The sequence below is a fragment of the Pelmatolapia mariae genome, linkage group LG18 (assembly GCF_036321145.2).
Source record: "Pelmatolapia mariae isolate MD_Pm_ZW linkage group LG18, Pm_UMD_F_2, whole genome shotgun sequence".
In the NCBI taxonomy this organism is placed as follows: domain Eukaryota; kingdom Metazoa; phylum Chordata; class Actinopteri; order Cichliformes; family Cichlidae; genus Pelmatolapia; species Pelmatolapia mariae.
In genome coordinates this window covers 27,334,767-27,347,951 of record NC_086243.1, presented here as the reverse complement: position 1 = coordinate 27,347,951, position 13,185 = coordinate 27,334,767, and the positions used below count along the sequence as shown (strand labels likewise).

At 39.2% G+C, this 13,185-nt stretch overlaps 1 protein-coding gene across 1 annotated transcript in view; it reads left to right on the top strand.

Moving 5' to 3' along the window:
* The first annotated feature begins 221 nt into the window (after positions 1-221).
* Positions 222-13,185, top strand: part of pip4p1a (phosphatidylinositol-4,5-bisphosphate 4-phosphatase 1a) — a 29,756-nt gene continuing 16,792 nt past the window's right edge. The window contains exons 1-3 of the mRNA XM_063462443.1: positions 222-452; positions 1,404-1,597; positions 11,112-11,218. Coding sequence (XP_063318513.1) covers positions 335-452; positions 1,404-1,597; positions 11,112-11,218 — 419 coding nt within the window. The 5' untranslated portion in view covers positions 222-334. The remainder of the gene's footprint in view (positions 453-1,403; positions 1,598-11,111; positions 11,219-13,185) is intronic.

Below are 13,185 nucleotides of genomic sequence, written 5' to 3'. Positions count from 1 at the left end.
GTTCAAAGAAAAGTATCTAAGTAGAGTATTTTAGTAATTTTCCATTGATGACTGGAAAAAAAAAACTAGCTACCTGCCTTTGTTATAGTGGTGCATCGAATACTGGGGGTAAATAATTCACAAATAATTCCAATGTAACTTTCCTACATTAGCAACTCGTAGCACCCCCCGGTGAGCAGTGCCACACCCCCGGGCATCGTTACCGCAGCAGCGGTCGTAGTGGTGGTGGCGTGATCATGTGACGCCTGCATTTCCGACACAACAATACAACACCGTATCGGTCTGCAATCTCTCTCCGCTTTCTCCCCCCCAATCCCCACGCCTCGCTCTCGGTATGGCGGACGGCGAGAGGTCCCCGTTATTATCAGATCTGGGCGATGGTGCTCTCGGCAGCGGTAACGGCGGGTTGTCTCCCGGTGCGGGACCGTACGGTGTGCCCAACAAACCACCGAGTGAGTATCCATGGTGCTCTCTCCTCCACCCTCAGTTAGCTTAGCTTTTATTAGCCTCTTCTTCTAGCTCAGCCATCACAACAAGAAGGGGTCACCCTAGTGTGATTGGTCAGTTTGGTCAGTATGTGGTGCAAAGCTGCAAAGCATTTACTGTTTGAATAAAAGCGATAGTTTTAAAATAATGGAAGAAAGCGCAGGAGGGAATCAACGCTGTGCTCACTGGCTAACCTAGCTTGACAGCTAGAGCTGCTTAGCACCGGCAAACCATCCGCAAAGCCTCAGTCATGCAGTTCGGTAACGTTATTATAAAATTATATTTCATTTACGGTTTTAACACAAATTAGTGCATATATTTTGGCAGTTTAAGAGAGCCAATTTTATTCACAAGCTAGATAGCCGTTTCTCTGAGCTAGCTAGCATACGAGAAACACCTGATTTGATTGGCATGTGAGAAAGCCATTATGGAGGCTGCCGAGGGATGCTGCAAAGGAGAGCGACGACCAATGATCGTTCACCTAGAAAGGGACAAATGTGCCTGAATACATCAACTGAGAAACATGGGCTGCTTGCAGTAAAAGTAAAGCGATAGTATGACTTCTAGATGGAACTGAGCCATTTACTCACAGTGTGTGAGTAAATGGCTCAGTTCCATCTAGAAGTCATATGCAACATCACACACTGTGAGTAAATGGCTTTCACAAATACCTTTCACAAATGTCTTTCACAAATACCCAGCCTCATTTGTTAAAGCTCAGCCCGCTCAGCATTCCAGGAGTGTTTTTCTTCTAAAGCTCCTTTCTGCTGAACTCCAGACCAAATCTTATTATCTTGTTTATCATAACAGGGTATTTGTCATGGGAATTGAGGCTTTTTCCAGCTCACTGCACAACTCTTATGATTGTGTCCCTTCACTAGTCCTTACTACTGTTGTATCTTTCCCCTTGCCTTCAGGTTTCCCTCCATTCCCCAGCCCCACGCAGCCATCGGTGCTCCTAGGGGAGGACCCTCCGCCCTATTCCCCTCTCACCTCACCAGAGAGTGGCAGTGCCCCTGTTATCAGCTGCAGGGTCTGTCAGAGCCTCATCTCTGTGGAGGGCAAGATTCACCAGCACGTGGTGAAGTGTGGGGTTTGCAATGAAGCTACGGTAGGTTGGTTTCCAGAGGAATCTGTAGACCCAGGTGTAAAGCCCGTTGGCTGCTTCAGGTTACATTATGTCAGCTCAAAGGAATAGATGATACAATTTGTTGATCTGAATGATGGCTGCAGGAACAAAGATATTTGTTTTACATTTCGCAACCATAAACCTTTGTCCAGATGGAAGAAGGTGAACCCAAGTATGAATCAAACATTTTCAATATGAATTAAGTTGGCTTTTATTTCCATTTTTGGATCTGAAAATGAGGGATTGTATTTTGTTTTGTTTTGTTTGTTTTATGTTTTGTTTTTGTTTTGTTTTTTTTAGCACAAACTACAACAGTTCCTCTACTAGCCCAGCGTCTAGCCCATGTTTGTAATTGAATTGTTACTATAAACTGTTTAACACATATAAAAAAGATTTAGGACATAGAAAAGAACACGTCTTATTTAGTATAATGTGAGGTTCATTTTGTAAAATTAGGTAAACTTTTTGAGTATTATGAGTAGGGCGTGAATACCTTGTGACTTACAAGGAGCTACTGTGTGTGCAGTCTCTTTAGGTACTGAGCGCCTTTACACCAGAGCCTCCAGTATGTTAATGCGCAAACCAATGTGTGATGTAGGGAAGGTATGAGCAAAATGTTTGTTTTGTGGTATTTTTAAGATTATAGTGGTTCAGTAGTACATCCCAGTATTATTATTATTATTAGTAGTTGTAGTATTATTAATATATTGGTGTAACTGAGCCTTTATATAGGCTTACAGTGGCCCATTCTCCTCCAGGAGTATATAAAGTATAAAACACTTAAAAATAAAGAAAACATAATTAAAATAAAACCACACGACCAAAATGGTAAATAATCCGCTCTTAAGCTCTGTTAACAAACATTAAATGTACAACACAGGGATATAATGCCAGTCTTCAGCAGGGTGTCTGTTCTGCTTTTCAGTTCATTTGTTATGACACAGTTGTGACAGTTCTGACCTTCACTAGTCAAACATTCCTATATCCATATCTTGTGAGATGTAAACAGTTAGCATTTAAGCCCACGCGACACCCAAAAGACTCATGCACCACTACTGCAAGGCCAAAGAGAGTTTCAGAGGGGCATGAGAGCAGTAATCCCACTTTGTTTTTTCAGCTGTTCCTAAACAAAATCAGCACATGGGTCTTTAGCATTAATGTTTCCACAGAAGAACTGTGAAGGAATCTCCATTTAGAGTTATTATTTATGTCTCCAGGAATAACCCCTGCTAGTCTTTAGTAACATGATATCCTTGAATCACATGATTATAGATATGTCTGGAGGCTGTTTGAGCCGTACCCTGAGTGAAAATCCAGCACAGAAACAATCGGGTTCAGAAATCAAAGCAAAATTCATCTTTTAACTTTTTAAACTGAAATACTGTAAACACAGTCCTTCATCCTCCATCAGTCTTGAATATATTAACAGAGCTCCTCCCAGCTGTTAATAGATTGTTATGCTACCTGGCTGGCTAACATTACCCAGAATGCTGTTCAGCCGTATAAGTTTGTAAACTGTTAGTGTTATAAATAGTTTATGTTTCTGTCAGAAGTATGTTTATATACATTTAATATAGGTAACCTTTCAATATGTTCCTTCCTTTTAATGTACTGACTAATATATTTATATCACAGACAAAATGTAAATAATGTTATCTGGTTACAGGAAGAGCGATCTTTAAAATAAAGCGATATACTGCCCAGCTACAATTACAAAACATGTCTTGTGACCACATCGCCAAATTTGGTGTTGTCACCCTTTATGTCAATATAATTAAGGTGGATGTAATCTTCCCCTTTTTTGCTCAGAGCCATTAAAAAATGTAAAAGCATTTTTTTTCAGGATCAGCATCCTCATTACTCTGGATAATCCCCAGAGTTTGCCGTGAGGTCACTAATGGTTCCTATAATCCTTGTGAAAATACTGTAATGAAACACTTTTCAGCCTACTGTGCATAGCAATCACACACCATTAAACATTTATAAATTACATCATACTTTTTTTGTTTGTTTGTTTCCCAATCGCCACACGTCAAGTTAGATTTGCAGGAAATCAGCTGAGTAGTCTCAGGGTTTGAAAACACAGTTGCTTTTCCAGGGCTCATCTGGTGCAAACTAGTTTGTCCTAAACTTAATTTGATTGTTTTGGTCAGGAGAGTGCAATCTCATTTGAACTCATTTCTCTCCTCGCTTCCTCTCTTCAAGTGTTAGGGCCCCGTTATACCTGCTGTCCGGTGTCTGGCAAACGGCAGCGTATGACATTGCCATTTTAATGATAAAATGGCAATAAAAACCCAAACACTGGAATTTCTGCTCTTATACCAGCACTGATGTGGAGGTGTTGGCTGAGTGACAACACCTGTTGTTCAGGTGAATAATGCAACAGGTACCTGTGCTGTAATAATGAGCATGGATGTGGCTGTTATTAAGCCACTGGTGGCATGCAAAGCGACCAATGTAGTGGGTATAGTGGTTCCTTTGGTCCCTTTCAGAGAAAGATGTCCGATACGAGGAGGGGAGGAAGGGGCAAGTCAGACACAAAGCATTTAAACAACCTGTGACATCCTCACTTTCAAACTGTTATTGTAGAGGGAATTCAGCTAAGTATCACATGACTCAGCTGAAATCCGCTATGCATATTTTTTTGTTACAAATTTGTCATCTCAGCTGTCAAATAAGTCATTGCACCATGACAAGAATGTAAATGTTTCACTTATCTTTGTTTTATTTTTCACATACAACATTGGTGAATAACAGAAATACCAGAAAGTAACCCCTGCTATTCAAGTTGTGTGTCACAGCTGTTTAATATATTGCAAGTTAAATATACTTTGGCAAGCGATATAGCTCTACATCTTCAGTTATAGCCTCCTCTCCTTTCTTCTATGTCCTGCATGTTGTATGTTAGGAATTGAGTCATCCAGGATGACACAGTGAGATTGATTTCCAGGTCAAAGGCTAAATGACTGTGGAGATTAAGTTTAAAAATACAAGGAATAAGAAAAATCGAATCATGATGAGACTTACTTGCAGACTTACAGTTTCACATTAGCATTCCAATAGGTGTTCATAGGATATATGTCTCTAATACTCATAAATTTAGACAAATTATTAGAAATTATTTATTGATTAGTACTTAGTTCCAGTAGAGCAGGGCTGCATCAATTTAAAAAATAAATAAATAAATAAATAAAATTGACATTGAGTTGAGTTCCGCTTATTCATGTGGCCCTCCACAGCATGCCCAGTGTCTCATGGAGCCCATTGGGATAATAATTGCCTAGACGGCCTGATCAGTCTATCGGTGTACATGTTATCCTGTATGACAAACTTTTAAACTGAATGTAAGGGGAAAAAAAGAGGTTTGGAGTTGATCATAAGTACAGTTTGTTTAGCAGAGCGCATTGCAACACCACTGTTTATAATACATGTTACCAATACTGTTGCTAAAAACAAAATGGACAGATTATAGAGGGATTCATGATAAATGAAACGTTCACAGCTCTCTCTCTAGAGTGTAAGTGTTAACTGTTATTTCAGGTGCTGTTCCCTCTGCTAATCATAACTGGACTTCAGTAGGACTGCATAGACTGGGATACCATTTTTTTTTTAAACCACAATGTTTTTGTAATGTAGAGGCAAAAACATAGGAAAAGCTTTTTACTAGTTTCATCCTCTTCAAGTAATTTCTCCACTCTTTACTTTTGCATTTCCCTTTATTTGTGGTCCATTGCATCATATTCGCTTGACACAAAATTTTCCCTGTGGGGCATAGCATAAGTACCAAAAGCTGCCCTTGACCCATGAGGACAGCTTTGGATGAAAGGTAGGCTTTAGAGTAAGTGCCTGCTCTTCATTGCTGACTTTAGTAAATAAGAAAAACTCAAAAATGTTGGACGTAGTCCCAGTATATGGGATGGTGGGACAACAATTATGCTGTGGATCCTACATTAAGGAAGACACCTGGTCACCTTTTTTTGCATCACAGCAGATTTTAGTGGTGTCGTAATGACAAGTTGGAAACTGGCTTGGGAATTGCATTGCTGGATGTTGATTAACAGCAACCTCATCAATTAACCTTCGACATGTATGTGTGTGTATTATGGATATGCACAACTAGCCATTTAACAGTTGCTGCCCTAGCTAGTCATCCGCAGTAATTATTTTTATTTTAATCGTGCACAATAGCAGTTAGCTGTTGGTTTTAAAATCTTATGATACCCTCCCCCACAAGCCCACACAGATTGCCTTTTCACTCTCTTATTTAGTACATACATGTGGCACCTCTAATATTAACCAAACTCTGCTAGCTAATCTGATATTGTGTGTTTGTGTGCTGTTATATAGCCACACCTGTCAAAGACAATTAAAACACAGCATGATTATTGAACAGTCTGACTACAAATGGCTCTTAAATACACACACTTGGCTGTAAGATTCTAGTTGATTACTTTAAAAAAAAATAAACAATTGGTAAATTAGTTGCCGGGAACATCTCTAAAATGTATAAACACGAAGAGTATGGCTGATGAATCTCAATCATTTTTACTTCCAGCAATCATCAGAGGCCTCAAATGACCCATAATAGTTGAGCTCTAGTTTCCAGCCTTGTTTGGAGTGAATGCTGATGGGAAAATAGAGTTGAGGTACACAATCAAACATTGTGAAATGCTCAGCAAACAATACTAATAGCTCTAAACGAAGCTTGACATTGTTTAGAAGCCGGTCTAATTATTCTAATGCTGTAATTACACATGTATCGCAAATAATTTGGCAATAATATAGTGAAGTTCTTCATTTGCTACCACTAGCTAAAGATTGGTGAGGTGTGCAGTAAACAGCTGCTCAGCTGCAACTTTAATTACCAAGTTTAACTCACGGGTTTGACCATGGAAGAAGATCCCAATGATTGGGTCAATTTGACAGTCGTGCTGATGGTAACACGGTGTGTAATTTGTACAGTTATCGCTGCCAGATTGACAGGTTGATGGGGCTCCACAAGTGTGCTTCACTAGCCATGCAAATCTGTGTGCGCATGGAAGAAGAAATATGAAGTGTGTCCAGATGTACCAATGGGCATAATGAGGAATTTACAGATGGAGGCGACATATGCAGATATGCAGAAATATGTCAGAGGTGTGAGGATATCCTGTTTTCCACCACCTCATGAAACATGCAAAACATTTACACTGATGTCGATCCGAGAGTGCAAACGTGCTTTATTACATACATCAGGGGTTGGCTCAAATCCAAAAGATATGCAGAGGATAATGTCAGACAGCGGTTATTTGTTTTAAGTAAATATGTGTAATTTGCAGGATGTTTATTATCCTTAATTAGACTCATGAATTAGTAAGATTTTGATGTGCAATTTTGTTCATTCCTGTTTTAATTTGACAGCAGGCGTGGGATGGCAATCAGGAACAGTAATTGCAAGTAAGCAGTATTAATTGTTATTTTACAGCCTCAGATTTGCATTTAAAAAAATGTTTATTATCGCAGTTAATGGTTATAATCATCATCCAGTCTCTTGGGAGCAGCGATATAGCTCATAGAGCGGAAGAAATTATTATATATGGAGTTGTCACATGCAGCTTTGGATGAGTTGTTGTCTCACTGAAGACAATATTTAGACTGTGGTCAAGGTTAGTTTCCTGTAACTGCTCATTATTTTTGCTTAACTGATAGATTATCTTATAAAATGGGCTGAATGATGAAACCTCTGCGACTGTAATGTTACACTGTTAAACTGGAACACGAACTTCACCCTTTTTTAATCTCTTATACCGAAACGGATCATTGTAACAGTGAGAATTTAATTAGGTTTTTTTTTTTTTGTAGGAAATAAACATTAAGACTGAAATATCCTTTTACCACGACAACTTTAAAATTGTACAAAATTGGCTAATCCACTGTGTAATGATCACTCCTAATATTAGTTTTCACTTGAGTGGAGAAAAGAACTTCATTCCTCCGGGTATTGTAAGTGGAATTGATAATGGATCTGGAAAGGAACAAGACACAATCTGATCTGGTTAGCCAGGGTTTAATGACGCTGTGGCGAGAACGCAGCACAACGGACACGCGGGATGTTATTTCATTCTGGTGTGTAATATTGTGGTGTTTCCAACATCACTTGGGCAGGTTGCCTATGCATATTAATCGCTGAATAAATATATTTGGCAACTCATTTTAGAATTTTTCTGTTTTTATTTGTTTATTTATTTATTTTATTCCTCCCAAGTGACGAGTTGACAGCCCCTTTGCTCTTATTTTGAAACTTACCATCTTGGGCTTCAGTACTAGGAGGCTGAGCAGGCTGCTGCCCATCTGTTAAGCAGTGACCCTGTTTTATTTTTATTTTTTCCAAGAATGAAATGAAAGCTATGAAATTGATGAAACATTCCTGTTTGAGCAGACATGAAGGCCACTGTGAGAGAACCATGGCAGACCCGACGATGACATTTCCACAAACATGCTTTTCAGCATCTTTATTCACACTTAGCACTCCGTGGCTGTTACAACACAGCTGCAGCTTTATAGCCGCCAGCCTAACATACACAACAACAACAACAGTTGACCCAGCACACTTTTAACCTGGCAGATGCCCTGCAGGTGCGTTCGCCTCCCCTGCAGCGGCACCGCCGACCACGCCCCACCACAGCCACCAAAAATCATTTCATGCATTCTATTTTATTTTTATTTTTTAACTTGCTGTGTACGCAGCAGCACATGGTGTGCTGCGCTCCGATATTTGACGACTTCAAAAAATAATCGGTCCCTAATCTCACTGCGCCACATGTGCTTTATTATTATTAGCAGCTTTTCCTCACAGCTTTGGCTTACGGGGTAGAGTGGGTCATCTACCAACTGGAACAGGTCGATCGATCTCTGAATCCTCCACTCTGCATGTTGAAGTGTCCTTGGGCTGCTGAACTTCGAATGATCCCTAGTACAGCCATTGGAGTGTGTGTGGGTGTGTTTGTGTGTGAGATTGATAGAAAGCATTCTATGAATGTGTGTGTGTGATTGGGTGACTTGTTAGCTTTAAGTCAGGGGTCTCGAACTCAAGGCCTCGAGGGCCGGTGTCCTGCAGGTTTTAGATGTGTCCTTGATCCAACACAGCTGATTCAAATGCCTAATTACCTCCTCAACATGTCTTGAAGTTCTCCAGAGACCTGGTAATGAACTAATCATTTGATTCAGGTGTGTTGACCCAGGGTGAGATCTAAAACCTGCAGGACACCGGCCCTCGAGGCCTGGAGTTCGAGACCCCTGCTTTAAGTGCTAAATGGAGTAGAAAGGCATTATATCAGTTCATTTTTGTTCTTCTAGGTACTTTAGCACCACCATCTGGTAATAGAAGTGCATTACATCATACCATTGGGCTGGTAAAAACGAAACAAAAAAATTAGTTGCAACCCACCTCCCTGCTTTCAAGTAATAACTTGACTGGAAAAGCTGTTGATTTTGCTTTTGTTATTATCAGAATATCCATAGACTGTTTAAAGTATGGAAATGATGTGGCGTCTAGGACAAGAAGTGAATGTAAATGGGAAATATGTTAAGCCTGCCTTCTTTTAGCAGACCACCAGGGGGCAACTCTTCAGGTTGCTAAAAGAAGTTGTGATTTGGCGCGAAATTCATAAAACTGAATCGAAATTGAGTAATATCGTTTATATATAGCTTGTGCTTTTGGCACTTACACAACAAATAAACACTGCCCACTTTCATTGTTGGCCAGTGGTTCTCATCCAAGCTCGAAGCCTAATGATGCTAATGGTCAGCCAATATATCAGTGCATCCTTAACACTGTTAACTGATTTCAGCACGGACTTCAGCACTTCTTGATTCATTGAGAAATATTATATAGGATGTACAAGACTGTAGAGATGGATGAACAACAACAACTCCCAAAAAAGATTGTGGTTATTTGACACGATTACATGCTTGGGGGGTAAAAATATAGACTTTTTAAACCTTAAACAATAAAAGAAACTTTTTTTTTTTTTTTTTTACTGAATAGCTTTAACCCTTTAAAGCCGGTCGGAGCGGGCACGCTCCGTTTTGCGTAACTATTTTTAAATCCCGGTAGAACTGCAATCACGTAAGCTAGCGCAATAATTTTTTTTGCATATGAAACCGGAGGAGTTGTACTTACATCTTCTGCCATCAGCTTGTCCTAGGTCACGGTTTCCTTCCACACATAGCTTTGTAAAAATTGCATAAAAAGCACTTGCAGCTACAAAAACATAATATTCCAGAAACACGCTTTGCCGATCCGATCAGCTGTTCGTAACACTCCCTACGCTGGAATAGACGTCAGCGCAAACTATCGCGTGTCCGCCATTACCTGCCCGAAACCGGAATTGACGTCATTTTGCGGAAATGTAGTTGCTTTTTACCTTCAGGGCCTTATAAGCCTATACTGGTGTTTTTAAAAGTTATGTTTGACTTTATGACTTTCTGTATCGTTTCTGGGATGCTTAGAACTCAAATTGCACTGCTGGAAATAGTTTATTTTGATGCATATGCTATTTTTTTTGCAAATTTGCATTATAATATTTCTTTTCGTTTTTCCTGCAGTATAAAAAAAAATTGGTGTATTTCAAAAATAAAACTATGAAGACACTCAAAATAAATTTCCTGTGATGGGAAACTATTTTGTGCAACTTTTTTGTATTTACAGTTTTGAGGGATAAGCCTCTTAAATTTCTCTAACTATAAATATATGTTACAAAAACGATTTTCAATTTTTTTGCAATTTATGTAATTACTATGCACTTAATGTATACATATTATTAAAATTTGGGCTATAATGGTTGTATTGATGTATAGCAACTTGAAATGCTCCCAAAAATGGCACTACAGCATGTAAAAATATAATATAAGCTCTGGTGGACTTGGTTCTATGGTAGGTCTTAAAGGGTTAAATAAATAAGCTTGAGCATAACTAGACCTGCCACAGTCTGGCAGAGAGTGAATTTAAACATTTATGGAGAGGCACAAGCAAAAGCAAACTCGATTATTGCAAAACTTTATCTTCTTTTAGTTGTCAGCAGAAGCTGAAATTGTAATTGAAATTAAAATGTGATTATTACACCAGCTGTATAGTGGTTTTACTATGACAGTCACCACCATGTATGTCCACTTACAACCAGGTACAAAGCGATGGACCCTGAATTGTTTTTATATGTGGACAAGGCTTTAAACATCAGTCCAAAATCTCCCATAGGTGTTCATTTGGTTAGTTGTCTGTTGACTGCACTCTTTAATAGTCTTTTAAACAGTTTCCCATAATAAATCACAACTATCTTCCTTAACCTGCAGCTTCTGTACACTCACCGCCAATATCTCCTGGCATACTCCTCTCCCTCGTGTAGTATTGGTTAATTCTCGTCCATCATGAATAATTGGCTTGTTATCTATTCCTATTCGAATGTGTTGTTCTGCGGTCTTATCTCTCCCTCCTGTGTGTTTCTGTCTCCCTCTGCAGCCCATTAAGAATGCCCCAGCAGGAAAGAAGTACGTGCGATGCCCCTGCAACTGTCTGCTCATCTGCAAAGTCACTTCCCAGAGGATTGCCTGTCCCCGACCATATTGGTGAGAAGTTATTTGTGTATGTCTGTGAATCTGTGTGTGTACGCACGCCACTGTGAGACTGCAATAACACTGTATCTCTCTGTGAGAGAGAAGTGAAGCAGAGGAAACAAGGTGCAATGGGAGCAGCAGTCCCTCAATTAAGGCTATGCTCCCAGCACAGTTTACATGCAGTGCTCAGCCAGCCGGATGAGGAAATCACGGCCTAATTAGAACAACTGCATCGTGAGTTTCACTTCTGCATGTCATTAGTATTATGAGAGGTGTGTCTATGTGGATAATATAGTGGATGCATTATGTGTATTTTTTTTTCTTAAATGTGTATTTGGAGATGTGGGGGTTATGTTGAGATTTAATTGTTATTCTGAACCTCGCAGCAAAGAAAAAAAAATCACAATATTCATCCAGCATCTATCTGCTTTTAATTATGCACCGAATTCCTGCGGAGCAGCTACCAACCAAATGAACACTTAGCAAATTCCTTCATATTATAATCTCAGAGGGCATAATGAGCACAGCAGCCTCTTCAGAACAAAGAAGGGCAAAGTTAACTGGAAAAGTTAGTTAGGTTTTATGAAATGTAACTTTTGGGATATGTCTTTTATATTTTTTTCTTTTTAAAGGTTGCTGAAAGTTCAGATCCAGTTGGTTGTCTCTTGACAGGAAATTACCTAAACACATAAAGAGGGGACTTTTTTCATAGTATGGGACTGTTATAGTAAGAAGCAGATGGTTGATGTCAGTCACTGGAGATGCACAGCTTTGGCATGTCGTCTCAACATTATGCTGCAGCTGCCATGTGTAATTTGTAAGAGAAAAGATTTTTGTTTATGCCCAAGGCATAAAATGTGCAAGAGCAACATTTTTAGATGTTTTTTTTTTTTTTTAATTTTTAGATTTATGCTGCTATGTAAACAAGCATCAATTTCAACTGACTGTTACAAAATGTGTTGTCATAAAGATGTGAAACTCAGAGTTAATGTGTCGTTGTAAATGCAGATCATGAAGTGAGGCTCAGGGATAAAAAGGCTTGCATTATCTGGCGTGTAAATGCAGCTGAAGACAAATATTTCTGACATCAGTAATTCTATAGCCATTAATTTCATTTGACATTATTGTATACATTTTAAACAACGAACAAATATCCTACCTGACCTCATCAGAATGAGAATATGTTGCATATTTAACAATGGCATACAAAATGTAAATGTATTGGCAGGAGAAACAACACAATTTGACATTAATATTTTGTGATTGTTATTTCCACCATATTATGTTTGGCTCCCTGTTAAATTCAGAATCTAAAATTCTTCTCCTCACATACACAATCTTAAATATTCAGTCCCCATCTTATCTTAAAGACCTCATTGTTGCATATTATCCTAATGGAGCACTTCGCTCTCAGACTGCAGGCTTACTTGTGGCTCTTATAGTTTTCAAAAGTAGAATGTGAGGCAGAGCCTTCAGTTATCATTCCCCTCTACTATGGGAACAACTCCCAGTTTTCTGTTTGGGAGACAGAGACTTTACTCTACTGTAAAGTCTCTACTGTTACGATTAGGCTTAAAACTTTCCTTTTTGATAAAGCTTATAGTTAGGACTGGACCCTGAATCCTCCCTTTGTTAGGCTGCTGGGGGTCTTCCTATGATGGATTGAGCGGATCTTCTTCACTCATCTCTTTTCATAGTAGTGTGTTTATACCACTGCTATATGTAATTATTAGCAATTATTAAACTCTGGTCCTCTCTGCTGTAGTTTGCCATTTGTCCTGCCTTTCTTTGCACTTTCTTTTTCTCATTACCCAACTGGATGCAGTGGATTGCTGCCCCTCCTTGAGCCTTGGAAGTTTCATCCTGTTAAAAGGGAGTTTTTCCTTCCCACTGTTGCCAAGTGCTCCCTCGTAGGGACTTGTCCGATTGTTGGAATTTCTAATATTATATTATTAAGGTTGTGAATTATTGCTAAATAA